The 26,973-nt window shown below is 40.5% G+C and overlaps 1 protein-coding gene across 3 annotated transcripts in view; it reads right to left on the bottom strand.

Annotated features, from left to right (window-relative positions):
* Positions 1-1,071: 1,071 nt before the first annotated feature.
* USP22 (ubiquitin specific peptidase 22) overlaps positions 1,072-26,973 on the bottom strand; it is a 73,236-nt gene continuing 47,334 nt past the window's right edge. For all 3 annotated transcript variants that reach the window (XM_044304192.1, XM_044304191.1, XM_044304190.1), the window contains exons 9-15: positions 24,613-24,718; positions 22,264-22,422; positions 11,373-11,499; positions 9,562-9,653; positions 7,804-7,866; positions 2,005-2,154; positions 1,072-1,888 (exon numbers count right to left, since the gene is read on the bottom strand). In XM_044304192.1, the coding sequence (XP_044160127.1) occupies positions 1,846-1,888; positions 2,005-2,154; positions 7,804-7,866; positions 9,562-9,653; positions 11,373-11,499; positions 22,264-22,422; positions 24,613-24,718 (740 nt within the window). In that variant the 3' untranslated portion in view covers positions 1,072-1,845. The remainder of the gene's footprint in view (positions 1,889-2,004; positions 2,155-7,803; positions 7,867-9,561; positions 9,654-11,372; positions 11,500-22,263; positions 22,423-24,612; positions 24,719-26,973) is intronic.

Here is a 26,973-nt window from a genome sequence, read left to right as displayed (position 1 = left end):
TTTGTGCGTTTTTCACGCAATGCAGACCCCATAGAAGTGAATGCGGCTGCGTGAAAAATCGCAAGCATCCGCAGACAAGAAACGATCGGGATGGGGACCTGATCTTTATTATTTTCCCTTATAACATGGTTATAAAGGGAAAATAACATTCTTAATACAGAATGCATAGTACAATAGGGCTGGAGGGGTTAAAAAAATATATGATTTAACTCCCCTTAATCCATGGTGATTCATCATGTGATGGACCATCTGATGAGCGCAGTGACGTCATCAAAGGTCCTATTCCTACTGCACAGCAAAGATGAAGACAGAAGAGAAGCCGGGCTGCGCAAACAAGTGGATTAAGGTGAGAAATTATTTTTTTTTTTAACCCCCTCCAGCCCTATTATACTATGCATTCTGTTTTAAGAATGCTATTATTTTCCCTTATAACCATGTTATAAGGGAAAATAATAAAATCTACACAACACCTAACCAAAACCCGAACTTTTGTGAAGAAGTCCGGGTACCAAACATGCCGATTTTTCTCCCGCGCAAAATGCATTACAATGTTTTGCACTCGCGCTGAAAAATTGTGCATTTTCCCGCAACGCACCTGCATCTTATCCGGGCCAAAAACATGACACCCGTGTGAAAGAGGCCTTAAGGTAGTAATACTAGTATATTTTAATACAAAACGAGCATACTGAAGTGATGTTAAAAGCTCTGTCACTAAAATCCAGGTGACAGAATCCCTTCAAGTCCAGACTGGTGAGTGAAAACTTTAATTATTTTAATTTTTTTTTGCAGGCCACAACATAAAATGTGAAAAGTTTAAGGGTCTGAAGACTTTCCAAATGCACCGCTTGAGAATATACCCTAACAGGGAATAAAATGCAGGAATATCAGAATTTGATGTGTAAGGAAATCTTCACATAATTATACAATATTCAAAGCCCTGCTATGGACCATTAAAAATAAAAATATATATGTACACAGCAATAAAAACAGACCACAACCTGGTGAGGGAAGTAATCTGAACTTCTAGAAAAACTACTTCAGACCAAATGTACATTAAAGACATGTCAAGAATTTACTGCCTTTTCTCTTTTACTGATGACTGCATTGAGGAAATAAAATTTCATGTAAAAGACAATATATTGCAATTCATTGCAAAAGAAAAAAACATCCATGATAGGGAAATAAAAAGAAAAATTCCTGAGTTTTCAGGAGCAGTCCACATTATAATATATACAGGATAGAAGTCCCCTGTAACTGCTGTATCTGTCCACAATCCAGGATTTCCTAATGCTGGCTGAGAAAGACAGATAGCTTAGTAGTTTCATACTGTATTTATTTCATAACTAAAATCACAAATAGAGATACTTGCAAAATACTCTTTATGCCTTTTTCAACCTTAATCTGTAGATACCAACCTGGTGGCTCTTCTTAAGCTTTTAGTCCAACGTGCATCAACAGATGGCCTTCCTCTATAATAACTGCCAAGTTTGGTCAGATGCAACTCAAGCACCAAATGGAGAGGATGTTTTAGTGATGGTATCTGGAGATGTTTCCTCCCCCCTCCCTTACCCAGCCTTCCCATACATTATCTCAGAAGCACGATGAGAGATGTTTAGTACCAGACTTAAATTATCCCTCTGCCCCTTTCCTGTTTAGAGCTCCCATTTTGTGTGCCTCAACTTTTAAGTTCTTCCACCCGTTCAAGTGTCAATGGGCAGATGCGACACCGGCATTGCTCCCGTCTAATGTCGGCTTTGTCTGAAAAATTCAGGTAGGTCTGTGTGTTGTCGGAGAAGTCTTGCTTGGATTTACTTTTATTCACATTTTAGACAGACGCAGATATGATTACTCATACTCCAGAAACTGCTTGTGATAAAAAAGCAAATACCTGAAACGAAGGAGAAAAACACTAGGAATTATAATTTTTTTTATAGAAAAGCAAATATTTAAAAATCATGACATATATAATATAAACATACATAATGCACCCAAGATACAACTCACCCTTCGCTATCTAGAACATCTTTAATGCTAGCCTTGGTAATAATCGCATCATCACACTTAAACCACTGGTCCTTGTGTTGTCTGATGAAGCTAGTGTAATGCCCGCTCTCCAAAGTTCCCTGGTGATTAACTACTGCAAACAAGGAATACCTGCAGAGGGAACACAAAGAATTTATACCTGTAGCATTTTTTAGCAAAAAAAAAAAAAGTTGACTGACACTGCAGCATTTTTCAGAAAAAAAGCACATGTACAACCACCCAAATAATGTCTTTGATTCCAAGTTGTTCTCAAGTTGTCTCCAACCTGAATTTGTGTATAGTTTGCATACATTTCACCCACAGAAATCCTAATGGACATGTCAATTTTCTAGAAGGCTATAGATAACCTTCTAGAAAAGTGACATGTCCATTAGGATTTCAGTGGGTGAAATGTATGCAAACTATACACAAATTCAGGTTGGAGACAACTTGAGAACAACTTGGAATCAAAGACATTATTTGGGTGGTTGTACATGTGCTTTTTTTCTGAAAAATGCTGCAGTGTCAGTCAACTTTTTTTTGCTAAAAAAAAAATAAAAATCTACAAAACACAGCTTATTTGTATTGTCATTTTAAGAACGCCTACTAGCATTTTTTTCTCCACTTTGTTTTAAAACTCTAGAACACTCTGGGTGTAAACTTCACTATAGAGAAAGAAAAAAAAGTACACCTTAGAAAAAAAAAAAATGATAACCAGAAATAAGGCCCACCTTAAATGGGCTGTCCATTTTATACCCAGGACTATAAATATGTCCTGGGTATAAAGGGGAAATCTTCTATTTGGATGAATGGTTTCTACCCAAACATAGATTTACTTTAACAACCCAAAAAACTACAAAACTTATCACAATTTTTTTTCCCCCCACTGAATAAATTTAAAAGGGGGTACTAGTAAACTTGTAGTTGATCCAGGGTGTATTATGTGCAGTATTTTACAAATCAGCTAACTAAATGTGGGTCCAGAAGATCTAAAAAAAATCTTTCCACTGTGGGCTATTCACTTGAGTGTATCCCAGATAGATTATTGATATGTATGAGGCTTCACACATATGACCACATGTATTTTGCGAGTTGCAAAATACATACGGATCATTGGGGAAGGTTGGGGGGGAATCAAGGAACCATTGTTACTTGAGCAGCAGGCATATGTCCGGTGAGTATAGGTGGTTTAGTTCTTTTAACACATGTTGCCCGTCAGTTTTCAAACACTGGAAAACATTGCAGGAAAAAAGTGCAGTCCATCAACCATTTGATTCTCCAACTCCTTACACCAACACGCAAATCCAATAAATAGGAGTGCAACATTAATATACAACTTTTATTCTGTTTAAAAATTCACATCTGTGTTAGTAAGTGAACATTAATTCCATCATAGAAACAGACCATACAACAAACAGCTAGCAGAACAATAGAGAGGTCTTACCACGGTTCAGATAGGCTTGTCTCAGTCGGCTATAGTGACCAAAACCCTGGTGCTGTTCCCACTAGGATCATTATGAAATGTGAGGCCCTATACTCAAACCTTGCCCTGTTTTACCCTATCTTGACCCCATCATCCTTACACGTTTCCTCATTGTATTATTCCCGGAGTCATCAGTTGAGATAGAGATCAAGGGTCCAGGCATACAGCGTTTAGAAACAAAAACTGCTCTTACCGGTATCTTTTTCTGGAAGCCGATGACAGCGCCAGTCCAGGACAGGAAACCTGAGAAAATAAAAAGGTTCACACCCCCCAGCACACCTGAGTAATTATAAGGGGGGGAAATAGCCTAGAGGAGTGAACAAACCAATACATTTATTTTTTTTTTTTATTATAATTTAAAAAAAAAAAAAAAATCCTAAAGGGGTCTGCTACAAAAAAAATAAATTGAATACAAAAAGTCTAATATCTATATACATTAGCCAGAAAAAATAAAAAATATTTTCACACATTATATGGACAAAAGTATTGGGACACCTCTTAAAGGAAATGTGTAATCAGAAAATGACCTACTGTTTAATCCAGTTTTATGCTTAACATTTTTAAAGAATTTAAAGTCAAATATATATAAATATATATATATATATATATATATATATATATATATATATATATATATATATATATATATATATATATATATATATATATATATATATACATACAGAAAACATAAAATACTGCGGTTTTCGCCATGACCACCAAGCCGAATAATAGGCGCCACTTCTTGGTCTGTACATATCACATTAGTGCAGTTATATATTATTCTAATACCACCTGTAATAAGGAGATATGACCTTTGTGTATAGATAAGACCACATCCACCATTCACAATAGATTGTACATCTAATCTACTCTTTCCTTGCACAATTGACCTCTGCACAGGTCACAGAGCATGTCTAGAAAACTCTTCCATAGAAGTCAATGAGGTCCCCTCCTGACCATTGTGTCAATCGATCATGGGGCTGACAAAAAGCAATTTTCTTAAAGGAAATGTGTATTCAAAAATGTTATATGCCAGTTAAAACCAGATAGTAAAACCTATTTTTTCTGTTTTTTTTTTTTTTTCTGTTGTAGATTTTTTCCCCCCATCTTTTTTCAGCTGTTCTTAACAGCATTTAGAAAGCATAAAAAATAAAAACTTTTTTACAGCAGCCCCATAAGTCCATAGACAGAATGGACAGGAAGGGACCTCATTGACTTCTAGGGAAGGGTTTCTAGGCATGCTCTGTGATCTGTGCAGAGGTCATTGTACAAGGAAAGAATAGATAAGCTGTGACAATCACCTATTGTGAATGGTGGATCCTGTTTTATCTATATACAAAGATTATATCATTGCAGGCAGGATTAGAATGAGGTAACTGGAGTAAAGTGATCGGTATAAACTAAGAAGTGGCGCCAATAATTAGACATAATTGCCAGTGCGAAAACAGCAGGATTTTTGGTTTTAGTTTAAAAATATAGTGACATGGAAAATTAAAAATATCAAAAATGTACATGCAGTGCAGTTTCTAGGTAAAATTTCTCTCAGGGCGAGTGTCAAAAAAACTCCCCCCCCCCCCCCCCCCCTCACAACGGACGGTCACAGTGACCCACTGTCCCATAGACTCAGGCTCTCACTCACAGCAGGCTTCTTTCTCAGCACTGCTCCGGGCAGGCGGTAACAGACAGGCAGGCAGTGCGGGCGGCGGTGCTCACCTCACTCACTGTACGTCACGCAGTGCGTGAGGTACAGTGAGTGAGCGCCGCTGCCCGCACTGCCTGCCTGTGGGGGGACATTATTTTTAATAAGGATCACTATGGACATTATTTAGAATGGAGGCTGCTGTGGATGTCATTATAACTGTATAATGTCCGATAGGCCTAGTCCTGAGTTATATTACCCTGCCCTGTATAATAATGTACCCTGATACCCCTTAGTTATATTACTCCAGCGGGGTAATATAACTAAGGGGTATCAGGGATGGGTACATTATTATACAGGGCATGGGCAGGGTAATATAACTCAGCTCAGGACTAGGCCTATCAGACATTATACAGTTATAATGAGTAATGACACCAACAGCAGCCTCCATTCTAAATAATGTCCATAGTGATCCTTATTAAACTTAATGTCCCCCACAGTGACAGTGGCCCCCATTTTCATGTCTCCCACAGTGGCCCCCCCCCATTGTAATTAATGCCACCCCCCCCCCATTGTAATAACCCCCATCCTCCCATTGTAATTAATGCCCCCCCAGACCATCACTCGCCTCACAGCAGGCATCAGCACTGCTCAGGGGCTCAGGGTAGGCGGTAACAGGCAGGCAGTGCGGCGCTCACTCAGTCACTGTATGTCACGCGCCTGCGCCGCCTAGTGGGAGGATCAGGCGCGTGACGTCAGTAAGTGCCGCCCGCACTATCTGAAGAGTGAGAGGACTCGGCACTCGGGCGCAGGTCAGAAGAGATGTCAGAGGGAGGGAGCCAGGGCGCACGGCCGAGAAACGACAAGAGGGCGCCCCCCTTCTGACCAGGGCCGGTGCAAGGATTTTTGCCGCCCTAGGCAAGATAAAAATTGACGCCCCCCCCCCCCCCCCCCCCCTCTATCAGATCCGGAATTGCGGACCCGGATCCACAATTCCGATCCTGAAAAAAAATAGTACATGTCCCATTCTTGTCCCCAATAACGGACAAGAATAGGCATATTCTCTTAGTGCCGGCAATGTGCGGTCCGCAAAATGTAGTATTAATAACTAAACAATTAAATAATACACATATTGCATTGTCTACTTACCACCAGGACAATTAGATGATCTGGTCTCTGGCTGCAGTCTGGCTCTGCGGACTCCCTTGTCACTCTCATTCTACCCCCCCCCTTGTCACTCATTCTACCCCCCCCCTTGTCACTCATTCTACCCCCCCCTTGTCACTCATTCTACCCCCCCCCTTGTCACTCATTCTACCCCCCCCCCCTGTCACTCATTCTACCCCCCCCCCTTGTCACTCATTCTACCCCCCCCCCTTGTCACTCATTCTACCCCCCCCCCTTGTCACTCATTCTACCCCCCCCCCTTGTCACTCATTCTACCCCCCCCCTTGTCACTCATTCTACCCCCCCCCCTTGTCACTCATTCTACCCCCCCCCTTGTCACTCTCATTCTACCACCCCCTTGTCACTCTCATTCTACCACCCCCCCTTGTCACTCTCATTCTACCACCCCCCTTGTCACTCTCATTCTACCACCCCCCCCTTGTCACTCTCATTCTACCACCCCCCCTTGTCACTCTCATTCTACCCCCCCTGTCACTCATTCTACCCCCCCCTTGTCACTCTCATTCTACCCCCCCCTTGCCTCTCATTCTACCCCCCCCCTTGTCACTCTCATTCTACCCCCCCCCCCTTGTCACTCTCATTCTACCCCCCCCCCCCCCCCTTGTCACTCTCAAACGGTGAGGACTGCATAGTAGAGTGGAGGAGAGTCTTTGTGAAGCTAGGCACCTCCAAAGAGCCTTAAGCCCCAAACGTATAGGTATTCTACTTTCAGCATACCAAGATCACCACCAGGTGTGAATTAAAAATTCATCAGGAAGTAAGAGCCCCAGCAAGAATATTCCACCTGGAGGACAGGAAACCTGAGACTAAGGTGTGGTGGATGTGTGAAACTTTATCTGCTCAGTTTTCCTGTCCTAGAGCAGGATGTTGTCTCCTTACAAGCTTGCTTTCATGAGAGGGGGGAGCGGAAAAAAAAAAAAAAAAAAAGACTGGTACAAGAGAATTCACAATAACACCAGTCCAGGGCAAAGTAGGTTGCAGGAGTTCACACCTAATGTAAGAGCAGTCATACCAATCTTGGTCCTCATTAGATATCCAAGATCTTGTCTGACCCACCTGAAACTGATCCTGCAGTGGCAGGTAACCGAGGGAGATCTGTTTTCCCTGAATAATTCTTTACTAATACCAAGAGGAAACACACAGGGATCATGGGCAAGTTATAACACAAAAATGTAATGGCTCAAGTATACAGCTATCCTTTTCAGGGTGATGGTCCTGAATGCCAAGAATGGCTACTAAAGAAGACCACATAGGGACAGTAACAGGGTATTGGTCGCCATAAGCCTGACTGAACTGCAATAAGACCACCACATTTTTATCTAGCCATTTGTTGTATGGTCTGTGTTTATATAAAGCCATATCACTTAGTCATACTGCATGTATAAACATAATAGTTACATTTTGTTAACCACTGGAAAACCCAAATTTTTGCTGCCTGAATTAAAGGTAACAAAAACCAGATACTTACTTATTGTCATTATTTAAACTGTCTTGAGGCTGTTGATACTGACCATTCATTCTGCTTTCCTTGCTATAAACAAAATCAGGAGAAATTGAGGTAAGAATTCAGCTCTGGAAACAATTCATTGCCTCTAGAAAGATATCCTTAATACAAATACCTTACAAAAAAAAGTTATTTTAAGCACTGCATAGCAAACATTAAAGAAAACATGTCTCTAACATATCAAAGATATATGTAACATTTCTGCTGTTAAAACCGCTCGCTTCTAAGCGGTTTTCTATATTGTACCCAATATACCTAATGTGGGTGGGTTGGACTGGCCATAGACCATACAGGGAGATTTTCCGACAAGTCAAATGCCCAAGCCCACAAGACATCCCCAACACTGCCACTGGCTGGGTACATAATAATCTCTATGGTAATTCATGGGATAACTTCCTAGACCAAACAGAGTTCAAAATTGTGATGTCTGATGCTTAGGATTTTTCTCAAGTTGCTGTTATTCAATTTACAGTACAAAATAAACTCTGGCGGCTGTCAGACTGGGTTCACAGGATTCAGTTTAACAATTTTACATGCCTTGTCACCAAGTACATGACTTCCATACCAAGGTATAGACTGCCACCTTATTCCTGATAAATACAAGGTGAATAAAATGCAGTTTTTGAGTCTCACATACATTACATTTTCTCTGTGCTCCTAAATCTGAAATAGCTATACCTTCAACATTTGATGCCCAACAGTTTGAATTAAATCTGATGAAAATGTTACATTGCCCTATAAAATCAGCTGTTAGCAACTTGGAGCAGAATCACAGTCCTATACACTGAGTGTGGCATTTCAAGTGACCAAAATGCTCCACCAGGATAAGATCTTGGGAGTTGTTTGGTTGCTATGGCACCCTTGGGCCATTTAAAGTCTCCAAGGCCTATCAAATTGTCCCTTTGGAAAAGCTGGATAGGAATGTAGTGATTCTCCATTGACTGTGGTGGTAAATCACTGCAGTCTATGGGATAAGCGATCAGAATGCATTTTTTTACTCTGTCAGGGAAATTCAAAAGTTTCACCTCCCAAAAAAAAAAAAAAAAAAAAAAAAAAAAGGAAGATCATTGGTATTGCAGCATCCTGAATTATCAAACTATTAAAATCTAAAAGTATAAATCCCACAGGGAGAATACCTGATTCACCGTTTTTTGTCACTTCATCGTGACAAAAGAAATTTAACAAAAAGTGATAAGTCACACATTTCCCAAAATGTTATCAAATACTATAGCAAAATAAATCTTTTTCAAAGTTATATATTTTTTTAAAGTATTAAAACAAAGGAATGAAAATACAAAAATGTGACTTGGCTGTTAATAGTACTGACACGGAGAATGAAACTAACATGTCATTTTACAGCATTCGCAAAACTAAAAATAAAACCCATAAAACAAACTACATTTCCTTCCAATTCCACCCCATTTAGAATTTATTTTCCAGGTTCTCACTAAATTGTATACAATACATCCCCTCATGTGAACAGGAATCTGTCTGTTTGGTATGAAAGCAGCATAAGCAGAGGAAAGAAATACTACTAGTTTTTAAGAAGCAAACAACTATTGTAATATAAATGCAAGTCTTGGGAACATTAACTTGCCAATCCTGGCGATCTGTGTTTGCATTAGCAAATTATCTTTCTATGTTGAAGGTGCCATTAGTCATGTTTTTCTGAGGCTTGAAATATATCATTATCTTTATCAAATCTACTAGATAGATGCATACCTGGAGGCCATAAATGGTGTCATATCTAACTCCAAGGGGAACGACACATAAGTCGTAATCTTCCGCCTTAGTTTAGCCGAATGTTCAAACCGCTGTGTCAGGGAAAAATAAATGTTAATTGCACTTCTAGTGTTGTGATCTAGAATAATATGGATCTATACTAATATAATACATGTATATATGATCTACTTTGCTGGTATGTGCAGCAGTAATATACTGCCCATTATTCTGAAATATTACAATACTTTAGTACAGTTTCAAAACAATACTGGGAATAATGACCTGTTAAAGGGGTTTTCACAGTTTCACCCCGGCAGGCCGATGATCTGAGCATTTCATGCATTATCTGATTGTAACAACACACTACTGAGCGGAGGCTTCCGCCCAGCAGTGTTACCGGTGAAGTCACAGGTTATGATGGGTGGGCTTTAGCACTGCCCTAGGTGTTTTACAGGCTAGGACAGCGCTAAAGCCCACCCATCAGTCGGTGACATCACTAGGCTCACTGTTGGGCGGAAGCCTCCGCCTAGCTTTCCCATGGAAAGCCCGGTACATCACCGGATCTCCAGAAAAAGTCTGAAATGCTCCGATACCCAAAACGGGGCTGCCTGGGTGAAATTGTGGCTATGTCCATGTTCAGCTCTGAACCCAGACAGCCCCTTTAAGCTAAGATTATGTTTCACTAAAAGAACATATTTAAAACCAAAAGTGGTGCAGACCATTCAAAACATGCATAAAAATATTTATTAATATGGCCAAAAACAAGCACAACTTTCATAGTATGACAATTAAAGGGCTGAACCCAGACATAACCCCTACTTTACTCAGTCAGACCCTCTGAGATGAGCATCGGAACATTTAATACTCCGGTGCTCTCCCTTCCTCCGAGCTATATTGCACAGGGCAAGGGCTTTTTGTGTTTACAAACTTAGGGCTCATGCACATGACCATTTTTTGTGGTCTGCAAAACACAGATAAGCAAAAAATACGGATGTCCGCGTGAACAAGGACTTGTTCAATCTTCTTTAGAACAGCCATGCGGACATATACGAAAAACATAATGCACAAGGAGTCGTTTCCGTTTTTTCCATACGGGCCGCAAAAAAAAAAAAAAAAAAAGTTCCTGTGCATGAGCCCCTAACACCAGGGATCAGCAACCTTCGGCACTCCAGCTATGGTGAACCTACAATTCCCAGCATGCTCCATTCGTTTCTATGTGAGTTCTTAGAAGGAGAGTAAGTATGCATGCTGGGAGTTGTAGTTTCACATCTGGAGTGCCGGAGGTTGCGTACCCCTGCCCTACACGGTAGGTTCCTGGTGAAATAATCATCCTAGCTGATCACAGCACTCTGTTCTGGATGGTGTGGGTGCTAGTCAGGTTTTTTTTTCCTGGCTCCACCTCCTGGAACTCAATTAGTGTCAAACAATTCAGACAGCACTCCAGTTTTTTATGATGCTTAATTGATTTTTATTGGCCGGACATGGTGGTACACAAAGCAATGTTTCTGGCAAATAAGATGCCCCTCATCAGGCAGAAGAGTGTCCACTGGACCGAGGAAAGAGACGGTGTTCCCAGTGACGTCACCGGCAATAATGGGCGGGATTTAGCACTGTCCTAGCCTGTAAAACACACCACTGGATCTAATGAAAAATAGCATCGGAGCATGAAATGCTCATCTTAGAGGGGCTGTCTGGGTGAAGGAAGGGATATGTTCTGGTTCAGCTTTGAACCTGTACAATCCCTTTAAAGTATGCCACATATACCAGAATTTAGATAGTTGAAGCCATTACAACCCGTATAGCATTCTTACTTTGAGATGAAAACAAGCCACAATAGGCAGTTTTTTCATAGTGAGCTGCTTAGTAGACTCTTGGTAACTATGGCAACCACTGCATTTGATTTTGGCACTACTTCCTAGATGCTCTGGCCGTGTAAACCTGGAAGAGAAGAGAACAGATATACATGAAACCACACAACACAGCATTGCATCAGACTCTACAGATACACAAGCATAAGAAACACTGTACATCAAATGCTGCTTTCCGATGCCAATTAGCCTGAATATGATTGTAACAGCACAAAGTCCACATAGTTACTGAACCATTTTTTCCGGCTTTGTTGTATTCTATATAACAGATAAATAGTATTGACATATACACATACAAATTTACATGCTGTGATAAAGTATTCACCCCCGTCCAGATTTCTTTAGTTTTTGCACATTTGTCACACCTAATGTTTCAGATTATCAAACAATTGAGTGTCAAACATAACCTGAGTAAATAAAAATAAAATAAAAGTTTTTAAATGGATTCATTTATTTAAGGGGAAAAAAACTAACTAACAAACAAAAAAAAAAAAAAAAAAAAAAACCTGGCCTTATGCGAAAAAGTAATTGCCCCTAAATCTAATTGGTTGTGCGAGCCTTGGCAGCAACAACTGCAATCAAGCGTTTGCAATATCTGGCAATGAGTATTTCACACCTCTGGGGAGGAATTCTGGCCCACTCTTTTCAAGAATTGTTTTAATTCAGCCACAATGGAAGGTTTTTGAGAATTAATGGCCTGTTTAAGGTCATGCCACAGCACCTCAATCATATTTAAGTCCAGACTTTGACTTGGCCACCCCAAAACCTTTGTTTCCTTTTTCCAGCCATTCAGAGGTGGACTTGCTGGTGTGCTGTGGATCATTGTCCTACTGCAGAACCTAAGTACACTTGAGCTTAAAGAAGAACTCCTGCAAAAACTATTATTATTCTCTGATCTTCTAGAAAGGTACATGATGCAATCTGTAGTAAATATAATCTTCTTACCAGTGTCTGTATTTGTGACCTATCCCCTCCCTTCTGATCCTCGGGTGTGCCATGTGACCAGCAAGTCAGTTTCTCTATGTATTCCTATGGGAGCCTCAATGTCGGCCTCATAGGACAGAATCGAGAAGTAACTGACTTCCTGTCCTGTGTCAGCTGGAGATCAGAGAGTTGTCACATGGCACAGCAAAAGGGGATTCTATTTTGGTCAGCAGTGGTTTTCACCTTGGAACTCTTTTTTGAATTATGAATACTGACCTTAACTGAGGCCTGCAAGGCTTTAGATTTTGTTCTGGGTTCTTTTGTGACCTCCTGGATGAGTTGCCAATGTGCTCTTGGAGTAATTTTGGTAGGCCAACCACTCCTGGGAAGGTTCACCAGTTTCATGTTTTCTACATTTGTGGATAATAGCTCTGTGTGATTCACTGGATTCTCAAAGCCTTAGAAATGGATATGTTACCATTTTCAGACTGCTAGATGTCAATGACGTTTTCATCTGTTGTTCAATTGCTTCAAATTGGGGCATGATGTGTTTCTTTTCGAGATCTTTTAGCCCATGTCATGTTGTCAGACAGGTTCTAGTTAAGATTTCTTGATTCTACAGGTCTGGCAGTAATCAGGCCTGGGTGTGGCTAGTGAAGTTTAACCCTTTCATGATCAAGGGTCATTGATGCCCCAGTGTCCAAGGTCCAAATTTAGAAATCTGACATGCGTCACTTTATGTGGTAATAGCTTTGGAACACTTACCTATCCAAGCCATTCTGAGATTGGTTTTCTCGTGACACATTGTACTTCATATATTTGAGTCAATATATTTCACCTTTATTTATAAAAAAAATCCAAAATGTACCCAAAATTTGGAAAAATTCACAATTTTCCAAATTTCAATTTCTCTGCTTCTAAAACAGAAAGTCATACCTAATAGAATATGTATTACTCAACATTCCCCATATGTCTACTTTATGTTGGCATCATTTTATTTTTTTAGGACGTTAGAAGGCTTAAAAGTTTAGAAGCAATTCTTAATTTTTAAGAAAATTTCCAAAACCCACTTTTTAAGGACCAGTTCAGGTCTGAAGTACCTTTGTGGGGCCTATATAGTAGATACCCCCATAAATGACCCCATTGTAGAAACTAGACCCCTCAAGTTACTCAAAACTGATGTTACAAACTTTGTTAACCCATTAGGTGTTCCACAAGAATTAAAGGAAAATGGAGATTACATTTCTAAATTTCACTTTTTGGCAGATTTTCCATTTTATTAATTTTTTTTCTTTAACACATTAAGGGTTAACAGCCAAACAAAGCTCAATATTTAATACCCTGATTCCGCGGTTTACAGAAACACCCCACATGTGGTCGCAAACTGCTGTATGGGCACACGGCAGGGCGCAGAAGGAAAGGAATGCCATACGGTTTTTGGAAGGCAGATTTTGCTGGATTGGTTTTCTGAACGCCATATGTTTTTTATGCCGATCGTCTTGTGTAGGGGCTCGTTTTTTGCAGGAAGTGTTGAAGTTTTAATTGGTACCATTTTTGGGTACATTGGATTTATTGATCATTATTACACTATGGGGCAAGGCGACCCAAAAATTGGCTGTTTTGGAACAGTTTTCATGTATTTATTTTTACAGCATTCATCTGAGGAGTTAGGTCATGTGATAGTTTTATAGAGCAGATCGTTACGGACATGGCAATACCTAATATGTATACTTTATAAAATTTTTACACAATAGCATTTCTGAAACCAAAAAAAATTATGTTTTAGTGTCTCCATAGTCTGAGAGCCATATTTTTATTTTATTTTTGGGCGATTGTCTTAAATAGGGTATCATTTTTTGCGGGATGAGGTGACGGATTGATTGGTACTATTTTGGGGGGTCACAAGCCTTTTTGATCGCTCGCTGTTGCACTTTTCGTGATGTAAGGTGACAAAAATAGCTTTTTTGGTACAGTTTTTTTTCCTGGTGTTTATCGGACGGGGTCTATCATGTGAAATATTTATAGAGACTGTAGTTACGGACGTGGTGACACCTAATGTGTACTTTATTTTTTCATAGGAAAAGACAATTTCTTTTTTTAGTCTTCATTTTAATTATTTTCACTTTCTTTTTTTTATCAAGTCCCTCTTGGATCATGAAGAGCCAGTGGGGCTGATAGCTGTACTATACTTTGCAATGCTCTTGCATTGCAAAGTATAATACTATTAGATGCCCTGTAGGTGGCAACAGCGGACGCTTTTGGAAACCGTCCGGTTGCCATGGCAACCATCGTCGGGTGCTGCAATCGCAGCGCAGCAGCCCCCGATGGTAGAAAGAGGGAGCTCCCTCCCTCTATTAACCCCATGGATGCCGCAACCACGGCATCTATGGGGTTACAGCAGAGTGTTAGCATAGAGCTATAGAGCTGACACTCTGCTGATGGCGGCGGCTCAGGGATGGAGCCGCTGCCATCACACACACACACAGAAGGGGGACTGGGGGCAGCGCGGGGTGTACGACCAGCAACATTGAGTGGGCGGAGGACCGCATCAGGGCAGAAGATCATGGAGATGAGCAGGAGAGCCGGAGACGAGCAGCAGGTGGACACAAAGGGGGCTTGGCACACTGATCAGGGACGCACAGATTTGGGGGGGGGGGGGGGGGGGGGGTTTATGAGGACAATATGTGATTTCAGGCTCTGATCTGCAGAGCGGAGATCAGAGCCTGAAACCGGCATTTTAACACTGCCGCAATCCGATTTGTTCGTCTGCACAGACTAACCAATCGGATTGATTGCCGGCAAGGGGCCACTCTTATTGGTCCCTTGCCGGCATTACTGAACTGTATGCTGTCCGTGACAGCATACAGGGCAGGGGCAGAAGCTTTAATCCAAGCGCCTTGCAGCGCTTGGATTAAAGAGCTGCCAGAACGTTTATATACGCGATAGCTGCACGGGGCATGTGCAAATATGTATATAAACGTATTGCAGTCGTGAAGGGGTTAACCACAGTTTTTGGATAGCTGAGTTCAACAGTCGTTTAGGATGGCTATATATATAGTTATACTTTAACACATAGGAGGACCCATCTCTCAGATTACAGGACCTAAAGGATCTGCTAACACCTTGGTGTCAGATACCACAGGACATTTTAGAGGTCTCATGGAGAGCAGTTTTGCCCTAAAATGACCTACAATATTAGGGTCCATTCACACGTCCGTTGTTTCTTTCCTGATCTGTTCCGTTTTTTGCGGAACAGATCTGGACCCATTCATTTTGTTCTACTTTTTTTTTTTTGCAGGGCCGTGGAACACACTTATGGATGTGGACTAGGCCTGCACAATATATCGCCAAAGCAATCGCAATATCGCAATCGCCAATTGGCCGACCCAAAACTGCTGCAATTATATTACCATATTTTTTGCTTTATAAGACAAACTCCATCTCCTCCCCCCCTCCCCAAGGTGGGGGGAAAATGGCAGTGCGCCTTATAAAGCGATGGTTGACTTTTTACATGGTATGAAACACGGATGTATCGCCGGCCGCTATGCTGCACAACGCGGCCGGCGATACATCAGTTACAGTATGGGGAGGAGGGGCTGGAGGCAAGTCGTTATTTTAATGAACAAATGTTCTTTTATTTATTCAATTTTATTTATCTGTTCTGTGCTATTAACAAAATGGCAAGTTTTGTATTTTGTACTTTTGCAGTAATGCAAATATGTTATTTAATTTAGTAAAAGAGGTTTTATTTTGAAAAACACTGCATTTCAGTTCTTGAGTTAAGCATAACTACATTTCAGCATTATCAGTAATTTGTGTGCTTTTGCCTTGAAAATCCAAACCAATAGGCCTCTAGCACAATTCCCTTAACCCTTTCAGGACCAAGCCATTTTTTACCTTAAGGACCAGGCTATTTTTTGCAAATCTGACCAGTGTCAGTTTATGTGTGAATAACTTTAAAACACTTTTACTTATCCAGGCCATTCTGAGATTGTTTTTTCGTCCCATATTGTACTTCATGACACTGGTAAAATGAAGTCAAAAAAAAATTTTTTTTTGCACAAAAAAATACCAAATTTACCCAAAATTTGGAAAAATTAGCAAATTTTTAAGTTTCAGTTTCTCTACTTCTGTAATACATAGTAATACCCCTAAAAATTGTGATGACTTTACATTCCCCATATGTCTACTTCATGTTTGGATCATTTTGGGAATTACATTTTATTTTTTGGGGACGTTACAAGGCTTAGAAGTTTAGAAGCATTTTTCGGAAAATTTCCAAAACCCAATTTTTAGGGACCACTACAGCTCTGAAGTCACTTTGTGAGGCTTACATAATTGAAACCACCCAAAAATGACCCCATTCTATAAACTACACCCCTCAAGGTATTCAAAACTGATTTTACAAACTTGGTTAACCCTTTAGGTGTTGCACAAGAGTTATTGGCAAATAAAGATAAAATTTGAGAATTTCATTTTTTTGCCTAATTTTCCATTTTAACCCATTTTTTCCACTAACAAAGCAAGGGTTAACAGCCAAACAAGACTGTATCTTTATTGCCCTGACTCTGCCGTTTACAGAAACACCCCATATGTGGCCGTAAACTACTGTACGGCCACACAGCGGGGCGTAGAGTGAAAGGTGCGCCGTATGGTTTTTGGAAGCCAGATTTTGCTGGACAGTTTTTTTGACACCATGTCCCATTTGAAGCCCCCTGATGCACCCCTAGAGTAGAAACTCTATAAAAGTGACCCCATCTAAGAAACTACACCCCTCAAGGTATTCAAAACTGATTTTACAAACTTCGTTAACCCTTTAGGTGTTGCACAAGAGTTATTGGCAAATAGAGATAAAATTTGAGAATTTCATTTTTTTGCCTAATTTTCCATTTTAACCCATTTTTTCCACTAACAAAGCAAGGGTTAACAGCCAAACAAGACTGCATCTTTATTGCCCTGACTCTGCCGTTTACAGAAACACCCCATATGTGGCCGTAAACTACTGTACGGCCACACAGCGGGGCGTAGAGTGAAAGGTGCGCCGTATGGTTTTTGGAAGCCAGATTTTGCTGGACAGTTTTTTTGACACCATGTCTCATTTGAAGCCCCCTGATGCACCCCTAGAGTAGAAACTACATAAAAGTGACCCTATCTAAGAAACTACACCCCTCAAGGTATTCAAAACTGATTTTACAAACGTTGTTAACCCTTTAGGTGTTCCACAAGAGTTATTGGCAAATAGAGATGAAATTTCTGAATTTCAATTTTTGGGCAAATTTTCCATTTTACTTTTTTTTTTCCAGTTACAAAGCAAAGTTTAACAGCCAAACAAAACTCATTATTTATGGCCCTGATTCTGTAGTTTACAGAAACACCCCATATGTGGTCGCAAACCGCTGTATGGGCACTCGGCAGGGCGCAGAAGGAAAGGGATGCCATATGGTTTTTGGAAGGCAGATTTTGCTAGACAGTTTTTTTGGGCACTATGTCCCATTTGAAGCCCCCCTGATGCACCCCTAGGTTAGAAACTCCAAAAGAGTGACCCCATTTTGGAATCTATGGGATAAGGTGGCAGTTTTGTTGGTACTATTTTAGGGTATATATGATTTTTGGTTGCTCTATATTACACTTTTTGTGAGGCAAAGTAACAAAAAATAGAAATTCTGAAATTTCATCTCCATTTCCCACTAACTCTTGTGGAACACTTAAAGGGTTAACACAGTTTGTAAAATCAGTTTTGAATATCTTGAGGGGTGTAGTTTCCAAAATGGGGTCACTTTTTGGAGTTTCTACTCTAGGGGTGCATCAGGGGGCTTCAAATGGGACATGGTGTCAAAAATACCAGTCCAGCAAAAACTGCCTTCCAAAAACCATATGGCATTCCTTTCCTTCTGTGCCCTGCCGTGTGGCCATACAGCAGTTTACTACCACATATGGGGCATTTATATAAACTACAGAATCAGGCCAATAAATATTGAGTTTTATTTGGCTGTTAACCCTTGCTTTGATACAGGAAAAAATTGATTAAAATGGAAAATTTCCCCAAAAATAGGTGTTTTGGCACTGTTTTTATTTTTTATTATTTGCAACGTTCATCTGACAGGTACGATTATGTGCTATTGTTATAGAGCAAGTTCCTACGGACGTGGCAATACCTAATATGTCTACCTTTTTTAATTTATCTAGGTTTTACACAATAAAATCATTTTTGAAACAAAAAAAAAATCATGTTTTAGTGTCTCCATAGTCTGAGAGCCATAGTTTTTTCAGTTTTTAGTCGATTGTCTCAGGTTGGGTATAATTTTTGCGGGATGAGATGACGGTTAGATTGGTACTATTTTGGGCTGCATATGACTTTTTGATCGCTTGCTATTACACTTTTTGTGATGTAAGGTAACAAAAAAATGGCTTTTTTGACACTGTTTTTATTTAATTTTTTTTACAGTGTTCACCTGAGGGGTTAGGTCATGTGGTATTTTTATAGAGCAGGTTCTTACGGACGTGGCAATACCTAATATGTCTACCTTTTTTTAATTTATCTAGGTTTTACACAATAATATCATTTTTGAAACAAACAAAAATCATGTTTTAGTGTCTCCATAGTCTGACAGCCATAGTTTTTTCAGTTTTTAGTCGATTGTCTCAGGTTGGGTATCATTTTTGCGGGATGAGATGACGGTTAGATTGGTACTATTTTGGGGTGCATATGACTTTTTGATCGCTTGCTATTACACTTTTTGTGATGTAAGGTAACAAAAAAATGGCTTTTTTGACACCGTTTTTATTAAAAATTTTTTACAGTGTTCACCTGAGGGGTTAGGTCATGTGGTATTTTTATAGAGTAGGTTCTTACGGACGTGGCAATACCTAATATGTCTACCTTTTTTTAATTTATCTAGGTTTTACACAATAATATCATTTTTGAAACAAAAAAAAAATCATGTTTTAGTGTCTCCATAGTCTGAGAGCCATAGTTTTTTCAGTTTTTAGGCGATTGTCTCATGTAGGGGCTCATTTTTTGCGGGATGAGGTGACGGTTGGATTGGCACTATTTTGGCGTACATGTGACTTTTTTGATCACTTTTATTATCTTTTTTGGGAAGTAAGGTGGGCAAAATTTCTATTTCCTCAGTTTTTATTTTTTTATTTTTATGGCGTTCACCGTGCGGGGAAATTAACATGATTGTTTTATAGATCAGGTCGTTACGGACGCGGCGATACCCAATATGTGTAGTGTTTTTTTATTTATTTTATTTTTATTCAGTGATAAATGTTTTTTTTATCTTTTACTTTTTTCACTTTTTTTAACATTTTTTTTGACCCAGACCCACTTGGTTCTTGAAGATCCAGTGGGTCTGATGTCTGTATAATACAGTACAGTACAATATACTATACAGTACTGCACTGTATTTTACTTACAGTTTGCCTGAACAGACCTATGCTTTCAGCATAGATCTGTTCAGTACCATGGACAGCAGGATGCCTGAGAAGGCATCCTGTTGCCATGGGAACCTTCCCCGTCTGTCACAACTGCGCAGACGGGGAAGGGTGAGGACGGGGCTGGCGGGGGGCTGTCTGGGGGCTCTCTCCCTCTCCCATCGGGGGCTGCAAAGGCACAGCAGCCCCCCGATCGGAGAGGGAGGGAGCTCTCTCTTACTGTTAACCTTTTCCATACAGCGGTCCGTACGGACCGCTGTATGGAAAGGGTTAAACGGCTGACATCGCATCAACGATGTCAGCCGTTTATACCAGGGTGCCAGCAATGTGCTGGCACCCTGGTATACCCACTGTACACCAACGATTATTGAAGGGGAGGCGGGCGGGGGATCGCGATCCCGCCTGCCGCACCGCCCGCCTCCCGCACGGCCCGCAACCCTCCCCCTGCACCACCCGCCCACATAATACTATTCAGGGGTGCAGGGGGGGGGGTAAAAAAACGCAATTTTGGTAATTTTAAAGTTTCTGATCCCTGCCGTCAGGGACCGCAGGGATCAGAAACGGCATAAAGCGCTAAAAACCGCAGGTCTGAATTGACCTGCGGTTTGAAGCAATCGCCGATACGGGGGGGTCACAGGACCCCCCTCGGCATTGACACTGGGTGCCTGGCTGTGTGTAACAGCCGGCACTCAGCGCTGTCACCATGTCTGCAGACATGGTGACAGTTTAATGCCATGACGTTTATACTCGTCATGGAGCACTAACTAGCAGTGTTTTATGACGAGTATACACGTCATCGGTCGGGAAGGGGTTAAAATATCGCATCGCATACCGTTGTCGCAATTTTTAGGGCCCTAATCGCAATCGCACAAAATTCCCATATCGTGCAGCCCTAATGTGGACTATACATGAGTGTGCTGTCTCCATATTTGGCAGCCGCACTGAGATGAACGAGTCCACATTCGATCCACAAAAAAAAAACAGAACGGATGCAAACTGAAACGGTGGTCCAATAACAGCTACAGCAGTTGTTTAGATTGCAGGCAAAGCTGTGGTACAAGCACAATCCAGACTTCAAAAGATTATCCATGTCTTGAACTAAACAATTTAGTTTAACCCTAGTTTAACCCTTAGGATACTGGAGGTTTTTTAGTTTTTGCGTTTTCATTTTTCTTCCACATCTTCCTTGAGCCATAATTTTCCGTTCACATAGCTGTATGGTAGCTTTTTTTTTGCGGGACAAGTTGTACTTTCTAATGCCACTATTTAATATGGCATACAATGTAGTGGGAAGCAGGAAAGAAAAATTCCAAATGGGGTGAAATTGGAAAAAAGCAACAATTTACGGGTTTTGTTCCCACAGTGTTCCATTTGTGGCAAAACTGACCTATGCCCAACGAATCCACTTCAAAGTACTAACACATACAAGGCCGTCCATAACCTGTCCCCTCCCTACATCTCTGAGCTACTTCCCCGATACACCCCCACACGCACTCTCCGATCCTCACAAGACCTCCTTCTCTCCTATCATTGCCTCTTCCCACAATCTACTCCAAGATTTCTCACGTGCATCCCCCATACTCTGGAACTCGCTACCCCAACATATCAGACTCTCACCTACAGTGGAATCCTTCAAAAGAAACCTGAAAACCCACTTCTTCAGACAAGCCTACAACCAGTGACCCTGCTGCCTCTATACCGCCATGACCAACTTCACCCGCACCTACTGTGTCCTTCTCCCATACCATGTATATTGTAAGCCCTCACGGGCAGGGCCCTCTTTTGCACCAGTTGTAACTAGTCTTGTTTATGATTAGTGCAATTGTCTGTATTATGTATGTGCACTCCTTATCATATGTACAGCGCTATGGAATGAATGGCGTAATAATAATAATAAATAATACGTTTTATGTAAATAATGTAACAATTTTAAAAACTTTTTTTTAAACCACCACATTTTTATTCAGAACAATCATGGATTTTTTTCCATCCAGTTATTGCTCAGAATTGTTCATTGGCCAAAATAGTAGCTTAAATGTCCTGTTTTTTTTCTGCGAGACCCAGCACATTTTAATCAATTACCAGCATCCTCATTGGCCACAGAGGATACCAGTAAGAATCCCAGAAGAGCGAGCTTCCAGGTTTTTCCCCTTTAGATGCCGTGATCTCACTTGATCACGGCATCTAAAGGCTTTAATTACCAGCCTGACGCGTGCAGCATGCGCGAGAGAGCACCATATTTGCCCATAGCTACAGCACCATACATGCACGGTGCTGGTAGCGAAGGTTAAAGCTACTGAAACATTTCAACTTCTTAAACCTCTTAGGGATCTGAAATAAACAGTATCTGCAGAATATCCACATCCCTTTCTCACACACAGTATAGAGAAAGGGATGAAAGTTTAGCTGAGACACATTATGTGAACGTATTCACTCAAATATTAGCCCCATTGTCACAGTGAACAAGCGTTACCTTCTCAGACAATCTGTTAGTGTTGTCGTTCCAGACGCATGACTTTCCCCATTCACAACACCACTATCACTTCCTGGACTCAAAGGCCAAAAAGGGCTTGAAGAACCAGGCAAATCCAGGCTGATGTCCCAAAACGGATCTATCGTTGTGGAAACACCACTGAAAGGAAAGAACATTAACATACAATTACTTGCAGTATATAAAAAGTATAAAAGTAGTAATACGTATATATCAAGGGCAGTTTTTCTAAACCAGAATGGGAACTATGAAGCTTTTGATGCAGTTCTAGGACTAAACACTGACCCTGCTTTCACACCTGAGCGTTTCCCAAACGCGCGTTTTTGTAATAGTAAACGCGCGTTTGACGCGCGTCTGTGTCATTGACTGCAGTGTCCTATGGCCACAAACGCGCGTCAAAACGTCCCAAAGAAGCTCAAGTACTTGTTTAAGCGTCGGGCGTTTTACAGCGCGATCGTACGCGCTGTAAAACGCCCAGGTGAGAACCATTCCCATAGGGAAGCATTGGTTTCTCCGTGTTGAGCGTTTTACAGCGCGTAGGAACGCGCTGTAAAACACTCAGGTCTGAACTTAGGGTAAGGGTACTTTCACACTAGCGTTAAAGTTTTCCGGTATTGAGTTCAGTCATGGGATGGGGGCTCAATACCGGGAAAAAAAAAAAAAACGCTTCAGTTTTATACTAATGCATTTTGAATGGAAAGCATTCCGTTCAGTATGCATCAGGATGTCTTCAGTTCAGTCACTTTTGCTGTATTTGGCCGGAGAAAACACTTGCCGGAATGCCGGATCCAGCATTATTTTCCATTGAAATGTATTAATGTCAGATCCGGTACCAAGTGTTCCAGGAAAACAGATCAGGTTTTCCAGGCTGCAGATTTGCAGACCTATAAAAATGTGAAAAATAAAATAAAATACCGGATCGGTTTTTCCAGATGACACTAGAGCGATGGATCCAGTATTTCAATGCATTTGTCAAATGGATCCAGAAACAAATGGTATCCGTTTACACACCGATTTCCAGATTCGGCAGGCAGTTCCATCAACAGAACTGCCTGCCGGATTCCTCCAACACTAGTGTGAAAGTACCGTAAGAGGCAGATTTATGAAACTATCCTATACGAGAAACTGAACGTTTTCCATAGCAACCAATCACAATACAGCTCTCATTCTGGATTCTGCACTCCAAAAATGAAAGCTATAGATTACTACGGGCAACATAAATCTGCCCCAAAGAGTCTAAAAAATTAAATGTAAATCCTGTTTTGCAACAACTTTTAACCCCTTAGTGACCAGCCCATTTTGGGCCTTACTGACCAAGCGTTTTTTTTCTTCTTGTGTTCCAAATGCTATAACTTTATTTATTGTAGTTTTTAATGGCGCCATTTTGGGGTACATAACATTTTTTTCTTTATATGGAGTTGTGAGACGGCTTGATTTTGGGGGGACGAGTTGTTTTTTTTTCATTGGTAACATTTTGGAGTAAATGTCGCTTTTTGATTGCTTATGTTTTTTTGGTGGCAACTAAGAATAAATGAGCAATTCTGGCTTTTTTTTTTATTTTAACTTTTTTTACGGTGGTGTCCACCGTAGTGGATAATTTACGTGATATTTATGTAGTCCAGGTCTTTATGGACACTGCGATACCAAACATATGGGGAAGATTTTTTTTTTGCTAATTTTTTTCATTGAAAAGCACATTTCCAATGAAAAAAAAAAAAAAAAAAAAAGTCATTTTTTTAATGGGATTTTTTCTATATAATTTTTTTTAACCACTTAATAGTCCCACAAAGGGACTATAACAGACCACTTTTTGATTGCTTTTAAAATGCAATGCACTATCCCTATAGTGCATTGCATTTTAATGGCAATGCTATTCTGACATTGACCAGCATGCTGCGCCAGAGAGGCACAGCCTGCTGGAAATCACTCAAGGCATTTGCGGGGTGCTGATGGGAGACAGAGTTTGCTCCCTCCGTCAGTACTTTACATGCGGCGGGCACCATTGAGAGCCTAAGGCCCCTTAGTGACTGCCGTAAAAAGGCATAAAGGTGGTCACTAAGGGGTTAATTAGAAATCGTTTAATCTCTCTTACATAGGAAATGCCAATGAGACTGTAAGCAACTCTCTACAGCCCTGGAAAGTCATATAATTTAGGTTTGTAAATGTAATTGAGCAAAGCAATGAGCCCAAGACAAGAGGTCTTCAAATGTTGTGGTATTTGATTAGTTCATCACAAAATGGGTGACTTAACGACAGTGAAGGCGTCAAACGCCTATATTCACTGTGACTGAACGGTGTTCTCAGGCAGACCAAACTGAAGCATTCACTCACTGGCACACTTGACATGTCACATCAGACTGGAGGCCTCCTGTGAAAATTTGGTCTATAATGCAGTTACAGTGGTTCGGATTATTGGCCTTTTTACCATTGTCATCACCTGGTTAAAAAAATAAAAAATAAATAAATTACACCACTCTATGTATAACATGTAAATTAGTTTTGATTAATCCTACACACCCAGGGGATAGACAAACAACAAAAATACACAGGAAATGTCTACTACTTCAAATATTTACTTTCCATTGGGTTTTTCGGAAGGGTTCCAGGTGGTTGTTTTTTTGATGACAGGAGGCCAGCTGAGATACTCTTGAAATTTAGTCTCAAGTACCTAGCTGCCCTTGTCTGCGCAAAAGGGGATAACCCATCCCCGAAACTGCCGGCCGGATACTGAAATCAGTGTGCAAATGGATAGCATTTGTAGACTGATCCGTCTCATTTATTTATTTTATTGCATTTTTAACCCTTTCAGTACCAAGCCACTTTTCACCTTAAATCCCAGGCAGATTTTTGCAAATCTGACATGCTTCACTTTATGTGCTAATAACTTTGGAACGCATTTACTAATCCAGGCCGTTCTGAGACAGTTTTTTTGTGACACATTGCACTTCATGACAGTCATAAATTTGATTCAATATATTACACCTTTATTTATGAAAAAAATCCTTAATTTACAAAAAAAATTGAAAAATTCACAATTTTCTAAATTTGAATTTCATTACTTTTGAAACAGATAGCAATACCTCATAAAATAGTTATCAATCAACATTCCCCATATGTCTATTTCACATTGGCATCATTTTGTAAATGTCATTTTTTTAGGACGATTTTTCAAATTCTCACTAAAATTTCAAAAACCATTTTTCAAGCACCAATTCAGTTATAAAGTGATTTTGATGGGCTTATGTAATGGAAACCCCCATAATTGACCTTATTTTAGAAACTACACCACTCAAATTATTCAAAACTGATGTTACAAACTGTTAACCCTTGATGTGCACAAGAATGAAATGAAAATGGAGATTAAAATTTCAAAATGTCACTTTTTGGGTAGATTTTCACTTTTTTGGTAGAATCAATTTTTTTCTTGCAAAACAGCGTTAACAGCAAAATAAACCTCAATATGCATTACACCGATTCTGCAGTTTATAGAAATACCCCAAATATGGCGGTAAACTGCTCTATGGGCATGTGCCAGTGTTCATAAGGAAAGCAGAGCCATATGGATTTTGGAGGCAGATTTTGCTATAATGGTTTTTAGGCGCCATTTTGTATTTGAAGACACCCTGAGGTACCGCTACAGTGTAGACCCCCAAAAAGTGACCCCATTCCGGAAACTAGACCCCTCAAGGAGTATTTCAAGGTGTGTAGTGAGCACTGACCCATCGGGCGTTTCACAGAATTAGGAAATACCTGGCTGTGAAAATGAAAAATTACTATTTTCCAGAAAAAGTTGCTTTACACCCACATTTATAACTTTCACAAGGGGCAACGGGACAAAATGCAACCCACATTTTGTTACCCATTTCCCCCTTAATACGGCAACACCCCATATGTGCTTGTAGCCTGCCAAAGTTCAAAATATGGATTTTGCAGGCTTGAATAAACAGACATGGATTTGAGGTGCCATGTCACATGTAAATAAATACCCGAGAGCCCCAGAAATATAAAACCCCAAGAAGTGACCCCATTTTGTAAAAAGCACCCCCGTTCAAACATTTTAAGTGGTGGAAAGGGCACCTTTGACCAAACAGGTGTATTACAGAAATTAATATGTAGTGGTTGGTGAAAAGTGGATATGTAGGCTCTGTGGACAAAATCAGTTATAAGGTGGAAAAATTACAGGGTACATCAAGGATGAAATTATTCCATGGATGAGTGATAGATTCAGAAACAACCCTTGATGTACAGGCCAGATTTTTTAGGGCAGGTTTCGCAATCCCCTTTTGGAACACACCCTACATCTTTTTTGGGTCCTTCCCTTTCTCGCTGTTTGGGAGACTTCACCAGGGAAATGTTTCCCCTGGTACAATCCGGGCAGGGTAACTTGCAGAAGTACTGGGACCCTCCATTGCTTGGTTTGAAAAAAAATTAGGGCTTTTATCACCACCTCTTGAAATTATAGGAATGTTCTTGGATGGCCTCTAGATCTAAAATAGCATGAATGCATTGTACAGCGCTATCTGTACAATGTGTACAGCCAGCTTTTTGTACCACACTTGATTTTCGTGTGGCATTGTAGGGCTTCAGAACTTGATCTAAAAGATCAAACCCCCCAACGTGTTTATTGTTGTCCAGGATGCAGTCTGGCTTGCGGACAGTGGTTGTGGTACCTCATAAAGCGGTAGGGGAGCT

Source organism: Bufo gargarizans, chromosome 8 (assembly GCF_014858855.1).
Source record: "Bufo gargarizans isolate SCDJY-AF-19 chromosome 8, ASM1485885v1, whole genome shotgun sequence".
Taxonomy (NCBI): Eukaryota; Metazoa; Chordata; class Amphibia; order Anura; family Bufonidae; genus Bufo; species Bufo gargarizans.
Note: the sequence above shows the minus strand (reverse complement) of the source record. Positions and strands in the feature narration are given on the sequence as shown.